The 20,006-nt window shown below is 38.0% G+C and overlaps 2 protein-coding genes across 3 annotated transcripts; one reads left to right on the top strand and one right to left on the bottom strand.

The window, feature by feature from the left end:
- Positions 1-229: 229 nt before the first annotated feature.
- bscl2 (BSCL2 lipid droplet biogenesis associated, seipin) lies at positions 230-12,411 on the bottom strand. Of its 2 annotated transcripts, none has more exons than XM_046867692.1 (11): positions 12,317-12,411; positions 9,218-9,645; positions 8,079-8,160; positions 7,602-7,745; positions 6,571-6,705; positions 5,491-5,588; positions 4,546-4,687; positions 3,489-3,570; positions 3,116-3,181; positions 2,131-2,193; positions 230-2,043 (listed from the first exon to the last, which is right to left on the bottom strand). In XM_046867692.1, the coding sequence occupies exons 2-11, from the start codon at positions 9,424-9,426 to the stop codon at positions 1,937-1,939; spliced, it is 1,128 nt and encodes a 375-aa protein (XP_046723648.1). In that variant the 5' UTR covers positions 9,427-9,645; positions 12,317-12,411; the 3' UTR covers positions 230-1,936. The 2 variants fall into 2 exon arrangements, with proteins under 2 accessions (XP_046723648.1, XP_046723649.1); XM_046867693.1 differs by having other exon boundaries at positions 4,558-4,687.
- Positions 12,412-14,707: 2,296 nt separating this feature from the next.
- gng3 (guanine nucleotide binding protein (G protein), gamma 3) lies at positions 14,708-19,254 on the top strand. Its single transcript, XM_046867695.1, has 3 exons — positions 14,708-14,878; positions 15,824-15,923; positions 18,303-19,254. The coding sequence occupies exons 2-3, from the start codon at positions 15,825-15,827 to the stop codon at positions 18,429-18,431; spliced, it is 228 nt and encodes a 75-aa protein (XP_046723651.1). The 5' UTR covers positions 14,708-14,878; position 15,824; the 3' UTR covers positions 18,432-19,254.
- The last annotated feature ends 752 nt before the right edge of the window (positions 19,255-20,006 follow it).

Here is a 20,006-nt window from a genome sequence, read left to right as displayed (position 1 = left end):
TATTTTAAAAACATCACAGGAGGTGGGCTTCAGTGAGTGAGGCGACCTGGGAAAACATTGTTTCATTTTGCATCATTTATTGCAAATATTGTCATAAAATCAGGTTAAATCTGATGCATTAGGTTTAATCCAGCAGTAGAAAGAGAAACTGAGTACAATGGACCGTTCGCAGCACTATGATCATTAGCTAGTTATATCAAATGGGGTAAATATCAGTCATTAATAATGCATTTTATTACCTGGAGCCTCACGTAACTCTTGAATTTTACTCAACACTGTTCACATAAGTACAACCGAGGTGGAATGGTCACTACTCTAGGAGGTAGCTCAGTGATTACGGCATTTGACTCTGAATCAGGTGGTCACAAGTTCAAATCCCAGCCCCACCAAGAGCACGACTGGGCCCAAGAGCAAAGCGCTTAACTGTCACTGTGTAGTTGTAAATTGTTCTCGACATAGACGTCTGCCAAAATGTAAATCCGAATGTATTCCGGTGGGTAAGTTCAAAATTAGTTTTATTAGTATTTCATCTTTACAGCTTTTTTTGCTGTATAAACAGAAAGAAAAAAATTCTGAACTCAGGTTCGTTATGACACGTAACACTTGATCGAAGCGGGACTGTGTCAGGAAAGCATACTCGGCTAGCCAGATATAATTTAAAAACATCTTCAGGCAACGTTCCTAATCCAACAGGATCATGGGGAGTTAGGAATCAAGTCAAAGATTTCAACATCGTTTTGCTGAAATAGGTATTTTTACATTTAAGTAGCAGGATGGGTTTTTTTTTCTTTCTTTAAAATCTGCATTTTTCTGAAATTTAGTGGTTTTCCCAGGCTGCCGCACACATTTAAAAAAACACTTGAACAACCGATCCTCATATAATGACCCTCTATACGTTTCAAATACTACTTTTAAAAATCCTGCTCTTATGGTACAATCTTCAGCCTTCAGCTGGTACAATATAATACAAAAGGTGTCAATATAACATATTACTAACAATATTTGTATTTATTAGTTATACGCACTGTATGAACATTACTTTCACCACATACACCCTGATCAGGCTTAACATTATGACCACCTGCCTAACATTGTGTTGGTCCCTCTTCTGCTGCCAAAACAGTCCAGACCTGTCGAGCATCAACAGCATTACCCTCTTCAGCAGTCTGAGCTACAGGAGTTCGTCTGTTGGATCGGACCACACGGACCAGCCTTTGCTCCCCACGTGCATCAATGGGCCTTGTCCACCCGTGACCTTGTCGCCGGTTCAACACTGTTGGACCACTTTTGATAGACACTGATCAATGCAGACCAGGAAAACCCCACGAGAGCTGTAGTTTTGGAGATGTTCTGACCCAGTCGTCTAGCCGCCACAATTTGTCAAACCATTTTTCCACTTGCTGCCTGATAAACTCCACCCACTAACAGGTGGCATGCTGAAGAGATAATCACCGGTCATATTGTTATGCCTGATCGGTGTACACTGACCTGTGTTCAGCTGTAACTTCAACACAACAAAGTGAACCCAATAACAGATTAAGCGAAATGTAACAGATGAGACTCTTTGACCCAAGAGCTCAGCTCAGCTTCATTACAAGTCAAATAAATGAGCGGAGGGCCATAGGAGTGTCTTTAAGCGGTGTGTCCAGGATTAAGCATTGGCTGTATTTATATTCATCTGAGCTGTGCGTTAGTGTTAGTCATTATTCTGGTGAAAAAGCAGCTGGAGTGCTGGGGGATGTTCAAGCTCAGTGATGTAAACAATTAAACAAGCTTCTACCAGTAATACAGATGGCTACACACACATACACAGCACTGCTGTGATCTGGCTTGTCTGTGCACATGGACACAGACACACACACACACACACACACACAGCACCAATGTAGTTCAAGAGGAAAATGTCCAAGCGTGTTGGCTTTCACTTAACGTGAACTCAAAGACGCATCCAAGGCCCGTGCCTTTGCCTTAAGCTGGTGTCTCTCTGGTCGAGCTCAGTGGCGTCACTTGCATTGATCTCTGGTACATCCGGAACATTGAGATCTGGTGCAGCGAGACAGGATGTGTGAGATTAGAAATATTGGCATGCGTGCATGTGAGGATGTGTGTGTGTGTGCTTTGTTTACTCACCATTCCCTTTATTTGGTGAAGATTCACTCACTGAACTCATTGCACCGATTATGTCTAGATCACCTGAAAAACAAAAACAACAAAGCCCGAAGTATAGAAATGTGCTTGAACTTAGGCATGTTCTCATAAAACTTAATAAAAGCAGTATTAAGGCTTTCCCAGAGTCAGATTCAGTGCTCAGACTTCCAGATTTTTTTGACCAATCTTGACGTAGGCATTTAATGCTCTTGACTGCTTGTTGTACTTTTAAACATTTTATGCCTCGTTTCTTCCATGTTAAAAGGAGTGACTTATGAAATATAGCATGTGTCCACTGCCTTGGTTTAAACATCACTTTATTCACTTGCGCTGGTTTCCTAGTTGTCATATCACCACCACGAGCTAGATTAGACATCAAATCACTATTCTTCAGAGGTGTAATGGTACACAAAATCTACGCTTCCGGATGTAACTCGGTTTTTAAGATACGGTTTGGTTCAATTTTGGGACGGTTACGATATGTTCCACTTAACTGTTCTACTTATTTCGGCGTACTTTACCAAATATCTTCTTCTTTTACGAAAATGTTTTAAAGCTGGACATAAAACACAAAAGAATCCATATTGCGAGACGGTTGAAAAAACACAGGAAGTTGCGGCGATTTCACGCATGCTCAAAACAAAATCTGAGTTTTACAAACGCACTACAAACTCAAATGTTCCACGCGTAAAAAGGATTGGATTCGGTTCACATGTGCACTGAACCAAAAAGCCCTGTGTGAATACGTGTACCGTTACACCTCTTCTATTCTTACACTTAAAATGAGATCTTATTTGTAAATATGTGTCTTTAAATGTTTAACCAAAGTGTTTTAGGTCCAGGTCTGTTCATTTCGTGAGATCAGACGGTTTAAAATTTTTACCCAGCCACTAGAGGGCCTCAGAGACATTCCAGCCTCTCTAAACCGTTCTACCCATGCATGGCCTTTGATTAGAAAAAAACTCACCCTCAGTTCGTTCGTTATCTTCCAGTTGGTCTGGAGGAGCATCTTGTTCCCTTTCATACTTCAGATCTGGTAAACATGTGCAAGATTACATAAACGCATGCACCAAACAACTCTGCATCTGTATAAACATTCACTACAAAGGGTACCACCCTGTTTACTGACGTATATTATTATACAAGTATCCTGTTTTTACCACAGTAAAAGGGGCGGGGCTTCCTACTCACACCCGACACACTCACCTATTATTTTTATTCCCTTTATAACCAGTATTCAAAAATAAGACAACATAATTGAATTATTTATTGAGATAAATCACGTACTGTGTCTTAAAAACAGAGGGAATACTCTAGAGGAGGGTTCTTAGTTCTCTTACTTGGTGCGCTTGCTGTTGTGCGTATGCGCCTCAGGGCCTCCTCTCTCCTCTTTTGTAGACGCGTCGTGTCCCCCATCATTACCTACGCAAGAAATGTAAAAGTCAGAACAATATAAGTACTTTGTACGATGTCTAGTTTTGTAACACGCCAACAGGTGGCAGCACAAGGCTGCACGCACAGTCAGAAGGAGCACCGGATGGCCAGTTAAAACATCTCTGGCATCAGACTTTAGTTTGTACGTCTAGGGTTGAGTCTACCTGTGAAATGTTGTATGTTTCAACACTTCCTCACCCAGAGTACCATTACAGTTTTTCTCAGTTGCTTTGGAACGTTACTCAGCTCAGAAATGTAATTTCTAAAAACTACTTGTTCAACCTTACATCCTGCAGTCACTTATACACATTGAAAAAGCAATTTCTTGTTGCTTTGAACTGATAGCGAATGCAATTTCATTTAATCGATGGTGTACAATTGGCCACAGTTTCCTACATTATCAGTCGTTCATGTTATATTGTTGAAAATACATTACACTGCATTTCACCTGAACAGTCATAACCCCCAAAACATCTCGGCATCATTTCATTGCATAGGAAAATCTTTAAAACCAGTTGTCCTAATATGCTGATGAATGTGGAATATCACTAATGAAGGTGAGTAAACGGCATCAGATCAACCAATGATAAACTGGTTCTCTGAAATAGGTCAAAGGTGAATCTCGCGGGCCTTTAATTGGCGACAGAGCGAATCCTGTCCGGTCTCATGCAATCAATATATTACACATAGTGTAAAATTTGTGCTGTTGACATCTAATGCATGCCACACAGAAAAACACAAATACTTACTTTTGATAGATGAACTAATGATTTGAGAAAGGTACAGGCTTTTGCAAGAAATCCAATGTATTGTACTGTCTGTACAAATTGTTTTGAGTAATGCACTGACTGGTTTGCAAAAATTGCTCCAAAGCAACTGAGCAAAACTATAATTCAGGAACTGACTGCAACTTGTCATCTGGAACAGGATCATCTGGATTTGAAAAGAGTGTAGATGGCATACCTGGACTCTGACCTGCTCTGGAGGCCACAATCCTCCCCAGATGAACTGCAGATAACTAAACAACACAATAAAGCTGAGGAACGTGAAGTTACTGGCAACTCCGATGACTGCTGATGTTAGAGGGAAATTATGCAAGAGGTATCTGTGGAATGACAGCACAAAGGAATAGGCTAAGATTAAAAACTTTAATGCGGTAATAATTGGTCAGACTAATAATATGCTATAATATAAAGCCAAAAGTATTGGGTCACCTGACTTTCCCAGCCATATGTGGTTCTTTCCCAAAGTGTTATCGGGAAGTTTGAGGCACACAATTTTATAGGATGTCTTTGGATGCAGGAGCATGAAATTTTCCCTTCACTTGAACTAGGAGAACCAAACCTGTTCCAGTATGACAATGCACAAAACAAACTCCATGAAGATCTCCCGCTTTAGATCTTTAATCTAATCCCTATTGAATAATTTTGGGATGAACTGGAATGCTGACTGCACCCGAGGCCTCCTCACCTCACCTACCTGATTTTACTAAACACTCTTGTGTCTGAATAAGCGAAAATCTTCACAAGCACACGCCAAAATCTAGTGGAACATCTACCAAGATGAGTGGAGGCAATTATAAGAGCAAATTGGAAATAACTGTAGAATGGGATGCTCTAAAAGGACATACGATACTTATGACTAGGTGACCCAATACTTTTGGCAATATAGTGTATTATTTAATACATATGATTTTGTTTGTTTATTAAAAACATTTTTATTCAGTTTACATATGAAACAGTACAGAAAGCGATTAAAGAGTACATGATGAGAGAGAGGTGATGAGTACATGCTGATATGGAAACAGACGATTCGCTGTGGTGACCCTAAACTGGAGCAGAACAGAAGAAAAAGAAGAAGAGGAAAAAGGTTAATGAAATGAGTGTGAAAGCTGAACATGGTTCACACCTGATCCCAGTGAAGTAGGCGTGGATCCGAAGCTGGGCAGAGTAAATCTGAACACGCCGAGACTGGATCTCTATCACAGCCCCGATAGTGGGATGATACTGCAAAGTAAAAGAGAATATCAAAGTAACTGAGAACATCTATGAAATCTAAGATTATTGGAGCCTACAGATGTTAAGATTCACTGATTCGCCTCGGTGCATCGGCATAAAAGTTAACGATGTGACGCATCGGTTTAAAAAAGTGTGGATCGGATACAAGCTGCCATTTGTATCACAATGCATCGTTTTTAACATATTTGCATTGGTAAAATTTTTTATTTATTTATATATTTTTATTAGATTATTCGATTATAATTAAATTAGATTAAACTTTGTCATTGTGCAAGGTCCTTGTATGGAGCCAATGGAATGCAATCCAACCAGAAGTGCATAAGTGACCTATTTACAATAAATCCCAGTAAGATCAATAAAGATAAATAATTATTAGTAGATGCACTATACTTTTATTACTTCAGAAGAGACCAATGATTTGTGACCAATATTTGATATGTAGATTGATTTCTCTTCGCTAAACAGTTTCTCGAGCGCGTTCCTCAGCACCGCCGCCGCTACGTGAATACGACGTAATCAGGACGCTACGGAGACCGAGGCGTGTCCTGAGAGTCACATAGAATAGAGATTAACATGGCAGAGGTAGAGCTGCATCTTCTTGGAGACAGAACAGGAAAAGAACATCTGGCTTTATTTCATCTTTTTTCTTTTTGTCAGACTACTGCCGTGAAAGGGCCGTGCATTAGAAGTCAGAAGGCACTTAAGTAAATTGAGCATCTTATTTTCTCCATTGAATCGCATTACGTTGAATCAAATCGAATCGTAATGGGGGAATCGTATCGCATTGCATCTTCGCAGCTTTAATGCATCGTATCGTTGTCTATGCATTGAGATGAATACAAAGAAATCTGTGAGGCTTATTAGACTTTAAAAACTCTCAAAAAAGGTCAAACAGCTTTGACACATTTCACACAAATTAGCTAAAATCACACGTGTCCGTATTTTATTTTATTTTTTCCTCCATACTCACCGAGTCTGACCTGTAGTCTGAGAAAAGCTCCACCTCTATAAGCTGCTTCTGCTCTGACAAACCTGTGAGCAACACCGGGGAGAACACCAAAGTGCTGAGGGTCTGCAGGAGACTGGAGCGATAATGCAGCATGGCCTGATGGGAAAACACACAGTTGTATACACAAATGTATAATTCTGATTCCAGGTTTAAAATATCAGCAATGTCAGAACTATACAAGGCAAGAAACATGTATTTAAGCAAACAATCACATGCTTCATATAACTGTGAATGAACTGGGACAGCTGCAGAAGAAGTTCTGGAGTCTAGAATAAAGGATTTTGCGTATGGACCGCCTCGACTGTATTAAGGTGCGACGATTTGGGCTAGACGCCATTTTTATTGTGTACTAAATTTGAATTTTATATGCTTAAAAAAAATCTGTCGCCTGATATCCTAAAAATATCTAGGGAGGTTTTGCCTCACTTTTGTCAAATGTTTATTTTATTCGATTTGTTCATATGTATTCGACATATTATAAATACATCATATTTTTTCAAGAAGTGCTTAAATTAGCCCACAGTGCTGCACAATAAGATCCTGCTATATTAGAGGTTACCATTTACTGCATTGGGGCTGAAAAAAATCAGCAGATATGCTGCACTGGTGATATTCCACATACTACATTTATATTTATGGCATTTGGCGGACGTGCTTATCTAGAGGTACTTACAATAAACAGGGTAAGGGCCTTGCTCAAGGGCCCAGCAGTGGCAGCTTGGCTTGGTGGTGCTGGAATTTAAACTAAAAACCTTCTGGTCCAAAGTCTAAAGCCTTAACCAGTAAACTACTCCTTCCCCTACTAGAATTTTGAAGTACAGGGCACCCTCTAGTGGTTTTTTTTTACTTTTGTTATAGTAGTTTGATTAGAAATCGGTTCTTTTCATTGACCCAAATATGCCACAGCATCTAAACAACTGGACCACAAACTTATCAACAGCTGTCATCAGCCACAGAGGACCGTAAAGGACCGAACTGTAATTCTTACTCACAGAGCGGGCCACGGTGGAAACGGTTTTTCCGTCTTTGGTGTAACAGGACATCTTGATCATGAACATGCCGAGCTGCTCGTTAACAGGCGATTCAGGCATCTCCAGCGCGAGCGAGATTTGATAAGGCTGACCGTACATCAGCACCTACGGCACAGACAGAATTTATTGCTATTGAACCGTCTTGTCTTTCAAAAGGATTTTTTTTGACAGATGTGTGGCCTTTAAAAAAGCCTTTATTTGTCACTTATACATGACAGCAGTAAAATTATTATCTCCGCATATCCCAGCTTGTTCAGGAGCTGAGGAGTCAGAGTACAGGGTCAGCCGTGATACAGCGCCCCCTGGAGCATATTAAGGGCGTTACTCAAGGGCCCAAGAGTGGCAGCTTGGTGATACCGGGTCTTGAACCCCCTTAACCACTGTAAAGCTTTACAGTTTGTTTGTAGAAGGAATAAGTGATCAATGCAAGGATCTTACCTGCTCTTTTCCATTTTTTAGGAGAGAGACGTTAGCCACTGGGAAGGAACAAAGAACAGACTCCAGAGAATCACAATCGCTTCTGAAACAAAAGATTCAAATATATAATTATACATTTTACATATAATTAATCATTATTTCATTTTTAACATGGCACCCCAAACCACTCAATCTTTCAGTGAGTAAAACTACTAGAAACCTACACCCTTAAAGTAAATAGCACTTTATTATTGGTTGCATATCCCCTGCTTTAAAATAATGCATCAACCCAGTGGTTCATGTACATCACTAAACTGTTACATACTATTTTTGGTGAAGCCCAGGCTTATACAGTAGCATCTTTTAGGTGATTTTATATATCTCTGAAGAGGTTTCACTCTTCTGGGAATTGAATGCTCAATTGAAGAATAATGGTTAAGTAGTAGCCAGTCTAAAACGTTCCAGTTTCCTTGATAAAATTCTGTGTTGTGTTGGCAGTGTGTTACTACATGATAAGGCCCTCCCCCCCACAATTCTCTCAGTAGAAATTTCAGACAGAATATTATTGTAGACTCTTGAATTTAATCTCATGCTTCCTTCATGAGTTACATCATCAATAAAATTAGTGGGTCTGTTCCAGAAGCAGTCATGCAAGCCAAAGTAGCCATGACACTACCTGCACCATGCTTGACCAATGAGCCTTTACTGTATGTTTAAGTTCGTAAACAGTTGTCTCTTCCTCCACACTTTGGCCTTTCAATCGCTTTGAACGAGTTCAGCATCTGCTTTGAGGTACACCAAGTATGCCAATGCTTGTGCAATGACTTTTGCCCCAGTTTGCTGTAAAATTGCTCTCTTGTCTGTATGTTAGTCTATCATGCAGCCTTCACAGGGGAAACTCAAAGCTCAAACTTAAAGCATACATTCAGAATAATTCTTTGTTTGAACAGTCTAACAGGGAAAGTTTGGGTAACAGGAAACACCTGCACGTTACATGTTTGAATATTTCTGATCATGATAAATGGATGGTTTCAAACAAAAGGTGCACAATATATAACCTATAATAACATTAGAATCCAAAACTGTGAAAAAAACTCCTCGTGCTAATTCACCTATTCATCTAGAAAAAACATGGCTAACAGAAACAAAAGAGCTTGTACCTGTACCGGTAGTTTACAGGTGTAGAGAAGCTGACACTGGGCATGTAGGAGTAGTAGAAGCTGCCATACAAGAAGACCGACACCCAAAGCAGCAGCACCACCACGCAGAGGAAAATGGCAGCCCGCAGCAGCGTCCGGCGAGCTCTCAGCAGAGTCACAGCTGCCACGTCCTGGAGCCAGACCAGAACCGGACCCATCACCGAGTCCATCCGATTCAGTTCTCCGTCTGACTAATCAGGTCGAGACTAAATGCCTTAAACTCTGCATACAAACTCAAGACACGTGCAGAACCTTTTTTTTTGTTATTTCTGACTGGTTCTCTTCATTGTGCTGTGTGAGAATCAGAGGTTTGAACTTCCAAACGCAGGGTCTAATCCGGTACTCATTTTGAGCATATGATGGCTGACTGGTGTCTTCTTATCCGATTGCTGTCGTCACCAAGAACAAGAGAAATAAACATTAAATACTGTAAATTATAGTAAAAAAAAAAAAAATCAGACACAAAGTATGCTCCTGAAGGCTTCTAGGTCTTTACAGAAACAACAACTACTTCTACATCAAACTCCAAACCTTCGGCATTTGCTCGGTAGAATGTATGAAAATCGTGTTTAGAGAGAATTGATTTAATTTATCTTCAGCAAGCGCTTTATTCATGGTCATGAGTCATGGTGGATCTGGAGATTATGCAGGAAATACTGGGCATGAGGCAGGAACACATCCAGACTGGATTGCCAGTCGATGCACACCCAAATACACACCTTTACGCCTAAGGGGACTTCAAGTGTAAACAATCCACCCACTGGGATAAGTGGGAGGAAACCAGAGAAGCCAGAAGAAACACAAATGGGCACAAAACTTAACACTGACAATAATCCAAGATCGAACCCAGGACCCTGTGAATGTGAGGCTGCTGCCACTAAACATTTTCAAATTTTTTTTTTAGAAGAACTGTGACCTTTCTTTTCATACCAATTCAGGTCTTCATTTCTAATTTAATATAAAAAATATTTTTCAATAAATCTATTTTTAAGCTACAAAAAATTTTATTAAATATGTGTATATAAGAAACAATGAAATAAAGTAGAAAAGCATGCACATAAAGCATATGTAAAATATCTGCATATCTATTTGTCATCTAACTTTATCTAAGATTTATTTATCTCTATTTTACTATATTTTTATCTAAGTTTATCTGAGAGAAAATAATTCAATTGCAATAAGCCAAATAAAAAAAAAAAAGCTTTGAAAAAATAAAGACCAGATTCATGTTTCTCAAATAGAGGTCACTTACTGATATTACAAGCGTAATGACTGTGTTCCTTATAGCTTTAATACGCTGTATTAAGGATTGACTTTATTGTACTATAAATGGGAATATCTTCATTAATGAATGATTTGTTGAAGTTTTCATTCATACTATAAGTTTATCTGAAATAGAGAGTAAAACTTTAAAAGTTAAACTGCATCAGTTAAGCAGATTAAAAAGTCACGTTTTTCGATTCATTTATTTATTTTGAAATATTATGGCATCATACATAAGAGGAACATCATATAATTAATATAATATACAGCAACATATATTTAGAATTTTGGCACATCATAGGAAAACGTTTGGCCGTCCTGCCCTAAAGTGTGTGTACAGTACTGTGTTAAAGTTTTAAGTAGTTGTGGGGGAAAAAAACTGTTTTTATTAAAAAATAATAATAATAATTTTTTTTAAGCAATGAACAAAATGGAAAGCAAATGAAAAGAAGAGAAATCCAAATCACATCAATATTTAGCTTTTAATTCTTTACTTTTAACTCTTACTTTTACACACTTTGTACAAAGTCAGGGATTTTGTAAGATCAGAATCCAGTACTAATTTCATATGTGGGTTAAAACTAAATCATGAACTGAAACAGAAACAGCTGTGTAGGAGGCGTGTTTGAGAAAAAACAGCCTCCAAAATCACAAGGCAGTTCTACTGCATCAGCAAAGTCTCACCAAGGCAAAGATTTCAAAGAAGACTGAGGTTTTCAAGATGTGCTCTTCAAGCTATTTTGGAAAAATCACAAATAAACAGGCTTTTGAAGACCGTAGACGAAACGGTCGACCACGGAAACTAAATGCAGTGGATGAAAGACACATCACGCTTACTTCCCTTCAACATCATCGGAAAACACCCATCAGCAAAGAAGTGGAGAAAAGGAAAAACCATCCTCTGTGTGGAGAAGTCTGGTCAAATGTGGTTTTCATGGACAAATTGCAATCAAAAAGCCAAACCTCCGACATGAAAACAAGGCTAAGCGATTCAACTATGCATGAAAACATAAGAACTGGAGGCAGAAAAATGGCACTGATGAGCCGCAACAGTGAAGCATGGTGGCGGTTTCCTGCAAGTTTTAGAGCTGCATTTCTGCATACGCAGTATGAGATTCGGTCAGGATTGATGGTGTTCTCAATGCTGAGTAACACAGGCAGATCCTTCATCCATCATGCATAGAGAAAAACAATAGTTTTGGAAGTCATCATTTTGGCCCATCGAGTCCGTCAGGGATTATCTGAAGATACAGAAGGATTTGAGGAAGCCTACATGTGGTTTGTTGTCCAAGATGTTTTGAAGCAACCTACCTGTCAAGTTCTTCCAGAAACCATGCTCCTAGAAGAACTGATGTTGTTTTGCATGTGCATTGAATAATGATTTGATTCGGATCGACTGTTCAATTTACTTTCTTATTGTTCATTGCTAAAAAAAAACCTCCTGAAAGGTGTGTCCCCATAAACTGATCAATTCACACTGACAGCTTGAACACTGTCACATGGGCGGGTACACAATGTCCTCCTGACCAGCAATAATAAATACTAAGAGTTCACATCCTATATATAAATTAAAAAATAAAGACTATACACTTTCAAACAATTATTATTCATTAATTGCAGTAATCGAACAGCACTTTAGGACATTAGAGATCATCATCATCAACATCTCATCAGTGTGATTGGGCTTCTGGGTATCTAACATTTCTTAAATACTACTTCATTAAACATTTATTCATCATCTGAATGACTAAAAACGAAAACGTAGGACTGTAGAGTGAGAAATATTCGCATACTCACCATTTAATGGAGACAAATCCCCCCATACCGGAAGCAAAAGTAACAATGCTAGCACTAAACAGTTGCTAGCACTGCGGCTAGACTTCAAATACGGAAAGCGTAGAGGGACAAAAACTAAAATACACGCAAACGTACTGCCTTAGCTGTCATGGCTACCATGCAGATATAAAAGCAGTTACGAAGAACGTAATATACACCGACCAGGCATAACATTAGTGCATTAAAATTGCTGTGAATAACACTGATTTTTTTCCATCCACCATCACCTTAATGAACACTACACTACACCGCTAAGACACGGTTATAAACAGTGTATAACGTCTGTTCAGTTGTACATAAAATGCAGGTCTTTTTACATATTTATCTGCACTTATTTTGCACAATTGCTACTATTTGTACTTTTGGTTGATGCTAAAATGCATTTCGTCGCTGTGTATCTCTTCATCATGGTACCTGTTTGGTAAGTGGGATATATAAGGTAGCAAGTGAACATTTTGTCCTCAAAATTAATGTGTTAGAAGCAGGAAAAATGGGGAAGTGTAAGGATTTGAGTGAGTTTGATACAAGGGCTAAATTGTGATGTCTAGACGACTGGATCAGAGCATCTCCAAAACTGCAGCTCTTGTGTGGTGTTCCTGGTCTCCAAGGAAGGAACAGTGGTGAACCGGCGACAGGGTCACGGGTGGCCAACGCTCATTGATGCATGTGGGGAGCGAAGCAAAAGGGAGACCATCACAATATAAAGCAGGTGGTCATAATGTTATGCCTGATTGGTGAGCCTTAAAGTGATGTCTGGTCGCTGTACATGGAGAAAATAACAAGCAAGGAAATGAGAAAAGGAATTATGAAAGACATAAATAACTAAGGACTGAGTAAATAGTTTGTAGGTCAGTTTGTACCTTTTCCCAGTGAGGAGTGAGGTTTTCTACTTGTCACAGCAAAGTAATTTTTTCTTCACATATCCCGGCGATTGTACAAAGCTGTAGTCAGAGATGATACAGCACCCCTGGAGCACAGAGATTTAAGGGCCTTGTTTAAGGGCCCTAAAGTTGCATCTTGGCAATACTGGGGCTTGAACCCCCCCAATCTTTCAATCAGTAATTCAGAGCATTAACCACTAAGCTACTAATCTATCTATCTATCTATCTATCTATCTGTCTGTCTAGCTATCTAGCTATCTGTCTGTCTGTCTGTCTGTCTGTCTGTCTGACTTTTTATATTTCCATTAGCATTTTTCAGATAAATATTGTTATTCTCAGTTGATTTAAAGCGTTTCTTGATTCATACTTAATATTTGCAAGCCAGTAAGTGCATTTCTCAAAACAATTTGTACAAACAGCACAATACATTGGATTTCTTGCAAAAGCCTGAACATTTCTCAAAATCCTTATTTCTTCTCTCAAAAGTAAGTATTTCTGTCAATGAACATTTCATTCCCATCAGAATGTAAAGTCTCTTTGTCATTGTTCACAAACAAAATCATCAAAATGCAACTGAGAAAAACTGTAAAACCTGAGGCTTTTGTGTACCGTTACACTCTTTATATATATATACATTTATATATATATATATATATATATATATATATATATATATATATATATATATATATATATATATATATATGTATGTATGTTTGTATGTGTGTGTGTGTGTGTGTGTGTGTGTGTGTGTGTGTGTGTGTGTGTGTGTGTGTGTGTAATCTTGCCATTTAAATACAGTAATTCAGAAAGTTCCTGAAGCATATGGCAAATATTCAAGGATATGTATTATCCCAAAACTTTGTTGTGCATTATGCGTTAGTTAGTTTTCATATATATTATAGTACATCATGCAAAATATCATGCAAAATATCATGCAACCTGTGATATGCCTGTTAGCTCAGAGGCATTTCCACATACACAGTCTCAGCATACAGAAGTGTTCATAAATGTAACATGAGCTGGAATGGATGATGGGGGGAGGAGAATAGGCAGAGATGTTAATGTGGCCATATGGAGATGGAGTGAGCGGTAATATCTGAGTGGGAGAGACCACTGAAGCAAAATGGAGCCACACATTTACACAAAGAGGCTGAGACTGCAGCAGTTCCCATGGTAACGAGAGCCTCGAGAAGCAGGATTTACTGATGCACAAAAAATAGACACACCAAACCCAAACAGCTTTTAAAGCACTTTGGTTTAATGCCAAAAAGCAAGTGCTTATCATTTATACCGTTTGCCATCGTGCTGGGTATTTTCATCCAAGCACACATCACCTCCCCCTCATCCTACCTAATTGGAGCAGAAATGGTACAGACCAACCTGCAGAATAGTAAAGCCCCCCAGGCCCTTTCTGGCTCGTTCCACTCACTGCAGAGGGGCGTTTTTTTTAATGCATCCATCAAAAGCTTGATGCTCAGTGTAGCAGAATTGCAGTGCACTGGACTGGACAGAACGGGGAAGCAGCCACACTGTCAGTGAGGGTGGGGTCCGGCTACACTGAAAGGCAAAACACTCACGGTGGAAAAAAGGAATAAGGAGAGAAGAGGAGGGCGAGCACCAGAAGAGGAACACAACAAGGGTAGGATTTTGGAGGAAAAATGAGGAGATTGTGGAAAAATTCCGAATAAATCTCGAGTGGTCTATTTTCCCTTCCATCTCCTCCTTCTTCCATCCTTATTTTCTTCTGAAATCTGAAAATGCTATTTTCATATATGATGCTCATCGAGATGTCATTCAGTTCATTTTTGTCGAATTCGATTTGGAATCAGTTGATTAGTTACGAGTGGCCATGGACACGTTCGGCCCAGTTCATCCCCTGCAGCCAATTCATGATATCTTAACTAGAAAACAAATGAAAATATGCAGCAGAAACATAATGATGTAAATGTTTATCGTGTATGAAAGGAAAAAGCCAGCAGCATCGTGCATTCTGATGGTGGGTAATACAACTCACTTAGGATCTAGTCTTCTTGATTTGCTTGCTGAACAAAGCAGTTCATATTAATTGAGCTATAAATATAAATCTCAGATCCTGTCCTAGGTATAAATTGTGAAACTGTACAGGAGGAATGGATCTAAACGGACTAAAGGAATACAGTGTTTTTATAGTATTGCGCAATTGGTTGTGTTCAGATTGTCACTTATCAAGGTGAGGTTAAGGTTTTCTATGCGAGGCTGGATTTAGAAAGGAAGTAGTAAATGAAGGTAGTGGGGATGAGTCTCTTGAGGGAAGGGCAAGTCAAGAGATCCAACTAAGTGGTGGAAGAGAGGCTGGCCTTCTATTCGCATCTAAACCTGAGAGATTTCTGTAAACATTACCATTGAGTATAATAATTAACGAAGCTAAATTGATTCACTGAGGTATTTATTGATGTCCCTTTGGCAATTAAGGAAGTACAATTCATACAAATTCATGTACATTAGTAACATTATTCAAATGTAACTTGTGTACAATAATAGTCTTATACTAGTGCTGCTTTTTTGTTTTATTTTTTGCCATTGCATGGATTTCTGTGCATGGCAGGATGAAAGGTGACACCCCTGTGAACAGCACCATGAGTGTCGGTCAGGCAAGGAAGCTGGTGGAACAGCTGAAGATTGAAGCTAGTTTCTGTCGGATCAAGGTGAGACATGAGGGATTGTTGTTGTTTTTTTTTTTTGTTTTTTTTAAAACCTTTTTCTCCACCCGTAGACTCGCAGACTAATTAGAAATACACATATCACAAATCTGGAATCGGGTTAATACGATTGGCCTAATTTTTCCATCCCCTAATGAATACACAGGTCACACAGTCATTTAAAGAAAGAACCCGAAATTGAAGTATGCATGAATCTACACACTCACACAATACATGCTTGGTGTGTAATGCTCATCTCTTTCAATAGTTTTGGAATCGAAAGCAATAACTATAACTGGTACCTCCTGGGTTCCTCGATCCCACCTCATTCAGTAAGGGGCCAAGAAATCCTCCATGTTTAAGGATTTCTAATTAATTCAGTGCAGGAATACGAATCATCAAGAGAGGAGATACAAGAGCAAGAGCATTTAGAGCAAGGATACGCAGGTGTTTCCTGTGCTGAAGTTTTTTGGGGGTTTGTTTGCTGTAGCATGTAGCAAAGTCAATGGCAGCAACACAAAAATAAGATTCGTAAACAGTGAGGTCAACAAACACACACACACACACACACACACACACACACACACACACACAAAACCACATTCATCTGTAAACATATAAAGCATTAACTCCACCACTCTGAATGTTTTGGAGTCAGAATGAATACTAAATAAATTATTAAATAATCTTGAATCTTATTACTTTAATCTTATACTTATAATCTAAAACACCAACATGTTCATTCACATCTTTACCTCGCTTTCCTCACTTAGAGGAGATAGGAAGTGAAGAGAGGAAGCAGGGAAATGAAAAAAGAATGCTCAGTTGGAATAAAATAGAAATGACAAGCATCCTTGGATTATATTTGATGCGTGAGGCGTGTGAGCATCGGCCACCAGCGGTGTTCGTATGATCACGTGATGCACACAAATTAAAGGCAATATCCGCTAGTCTCAGTTTAAAACATCAGTGTACATCCATTGTCCATCTGTGAATGTAAAAATTTACACCATGTTTGTTTCTGGGTTGCCAAATATAAATGTTAAACATACAAGATTCTGGTGGGGTTTTTTGAGATAAGATAAAATAAGACAAGATATAACATTATTCATCCTACAGTGGGGAAATTTCTGTTTTGCAGCAGCAAAGAATATGAAATGTGCAAATATATAAAAAGCAGAAACATAATACAGTATATACAACACAATGTATAAATACAAAAGAAGAAAAAAAAATCTACTAATAAGTAGTAGTATTGCACGGTTTTAAATTATTGTTATTGCACATTCATTGCATAAAACACGTTATTATTGTTCTTATTGCACGGTTAAACACAATAACGGTGTATATTTTGATGACTGGTTAACTGGTAAAATTGTAAAGTCTAACTTTTGGCGTCATCGTGATTGTCGTCATGATCCGCATCTCAAATCTACTCGTTTGTTCTAGAGTCGTATACAAGGCTGATTTTTTTTTTTTTTACAGATATCGAAGGCTTTGTGAGATTTATTTTTATCCCAGTCATATAAATATAAATATTATATTTTTTAAATATAAATATTTTTTACTTTTAATGTAAGTACCAAAAGTTGTGTGATTGGTATCTGTTGCTTCCAAAAGTCTTTGGTAGTAATTTGGATCATGAAGGTTTCATAAAAGGTTTAATATATGGTGGAAGATAAAACTTTTAATAAGAACCTTTAATGTTAATGGAAAAAAGTATTGTTGTTTATTACTGGGATTTTCTATATTTATTTATATAAAGGACCCATTCTTTTTATATCTTTCAATTGCCATTGTCAAGCTTTCGAATGTCAATTTTAAATAATTCATTTTGTGCAATTTAGAACCAAGGAAGCAAGCACCAGAGATCAAACGTTTCTCAGCTAACTGAATGTATTTGGGCTAAAATGTGCAATTGTACTAAATATATTGTATATATTGCATTTTTGACCAAACAATTCCTGTTTTCATTTCAAATGTTCTTCTGACTTGTCCTACTTATGCAGTCACTTAGATGATCTCCTGAAATACTTCAATATCTCAAGTATTTCAACTCACCTCTGTTTCCTCTCTTAGGAAAAAGCTCAGTCTACTAAAGTTCCTATGTTTCTCTTGCACAGAAGGTTTCAATTAAAACAAATGTCTAAATCTGAGACTCTTAATCTATCTAAACCTCAGAGGAACCCCACATCCAAAGTGTATTCATCATACTAAAGTGGTGTTTCAGGACCCTCCCAACATCTGTTTTTATTTTCCCACAATACACTACAGTAAGAATGAGCAAACATTGAATGTGAAGACTGGGTTGGACACCACTGTCCTAGATATTAAGAAACTGGCTTAATCAAACATTATTTGATGTCCTTGCTCTTGCTTTATCAGGTATCGAAGGCAGCCGCAGACTTGATGGCTTACTGCGATGCCCATGCCTGTGAGGACCCCCTTATCACCCCGGTGCCCACTTCAGAGAACCCCTTTAGGGAGAAAAAGTTCTTCTGCGCTCTCCTCTGAGCATTAAATCGACAAGAATTGAATTAGCCTCGTTTAGATGATTGATTTGTGTATGCTCACACACACACACACACACACACACACACACACACACACACACATACACAACACCAAATAATGTGAGTTTAAAATTTCTGAAGCTGGAATATGATTATTCGAATATATATTAACATCCATAAGTTGTGAGGACATTTTGTGCTACGCTGTTTCTTCGTGATCTTTGAGAGACGTTACGTCTCCATTTTATTAGGCAGGTGTACATTAGGTAGAAAGCAATGACGCAAACGTAACTATACTACATGGTGTAAATGGTGAACACACACATACTACACGCACATATGCAAGCACATAATTTTTCTAACCAATGAAAATGAAAATTTCTGTGGTTGGATGTTTTTATTATTATGGTTATTTTAATTACTCAATCAAGTAACATCTTTTTTTCTCCCCCACGCTCTATAAAATGTATAAATTCCTTATGCTTTTATTCTTGTTTTTAAGTATCTCTGTATGCGTGTATATTTCAGTCAAGGGAACGAAAGGTGGGTTTTTTGGGGGAATTGGCCAAACCGAGACACATTAATCTATATAATATTTACACTTAAAAATCATCTGCAACACATGCCAACGTTTTTTCTGAAATGGAAATAGCCAACAGCCGTCTCACATGCAGAATAAGAGATGACTGTTAGCTAATAAAAAGATCATTGTTTATGATACCAAACACTGTAAATTCTCCCCTAAAAAACCCTTGTGATCAATTTGGGGTTTCAGAAATACTGCAGACAAATTTAAATGAAAAATAAAAGATATCACCAAGAAATCTTGTAGTGCTTCTTCAAGATGATTACCAACTCATACAACTAAGAATATGTTATACTTTATATAATACATAAACCAATTATGTGACATTCATCACAATAAAAAAAAAAAGATTTCTTCATTAGTTTGTATATGAGACTATTATAAGGCTAATGTAGTGAATAAGTTTGCCTGGGGAAAAAAATTATACAACATTGAATATAATTGAAAAGAAAAAAAGAAAAAAAAGAAAGTAAAAAAAGTCAAGAAGCTTTTAAAGAAGCATGTCTGGCTGGTGAGTGAAGAGACCATTAAGATTTTGTCATATAAGATTTTTTTTTCTTGCTTAAATGTAATTAGGTAGGTACAAAGTATTCAATTTATATAATACAGCTATAACTAAGTCACATCGATTAGTATCTGTCTTAGAACACATATACCATGTGCTGTAAATACTACACTGTTTACCAGATTTAAAGTTGTATAAATACCATCAAATAACAGATTAAAGTCTGAATTTGTGTTCAGGATACTGTGGTAGACATACACTATATAGATAAAAAAGTACTGGGACACCTGACTTTTCCATCCATATGTGATCTTCAACAAACCTTTTCTACAATGTTGGAGGCACACAATTGCATCGGATGTCTAGGATGCAGTAGAATTGCATTTTCCCTTTAACTAAACTAGAAGACCCAAACATCTACGTGAGCTCTATGAACGTACATGGGTTGGAGTGGAAGATCTCCTGATATAGAGCTCTGACCTCAA

Source organism: Silurus meridionalis, chromosome 15 (assembly GCF_014805685.1).
Source record: "Silurus meridionalis isolate SWU-2019-XX chromosome 15, ASM1480568v1, whole genome shotgun sequence".
Classification (NCBI taxonomy): domain Eukaryota; kingdom Metazoa; phylum Chordata; class Actinopteri; order Siluriformes; family Siluridae; genus Silurus; species Silurus meridionalis.
This window is presented reverse-complemented; position numbering and strand designations above follow the sequence as displayed.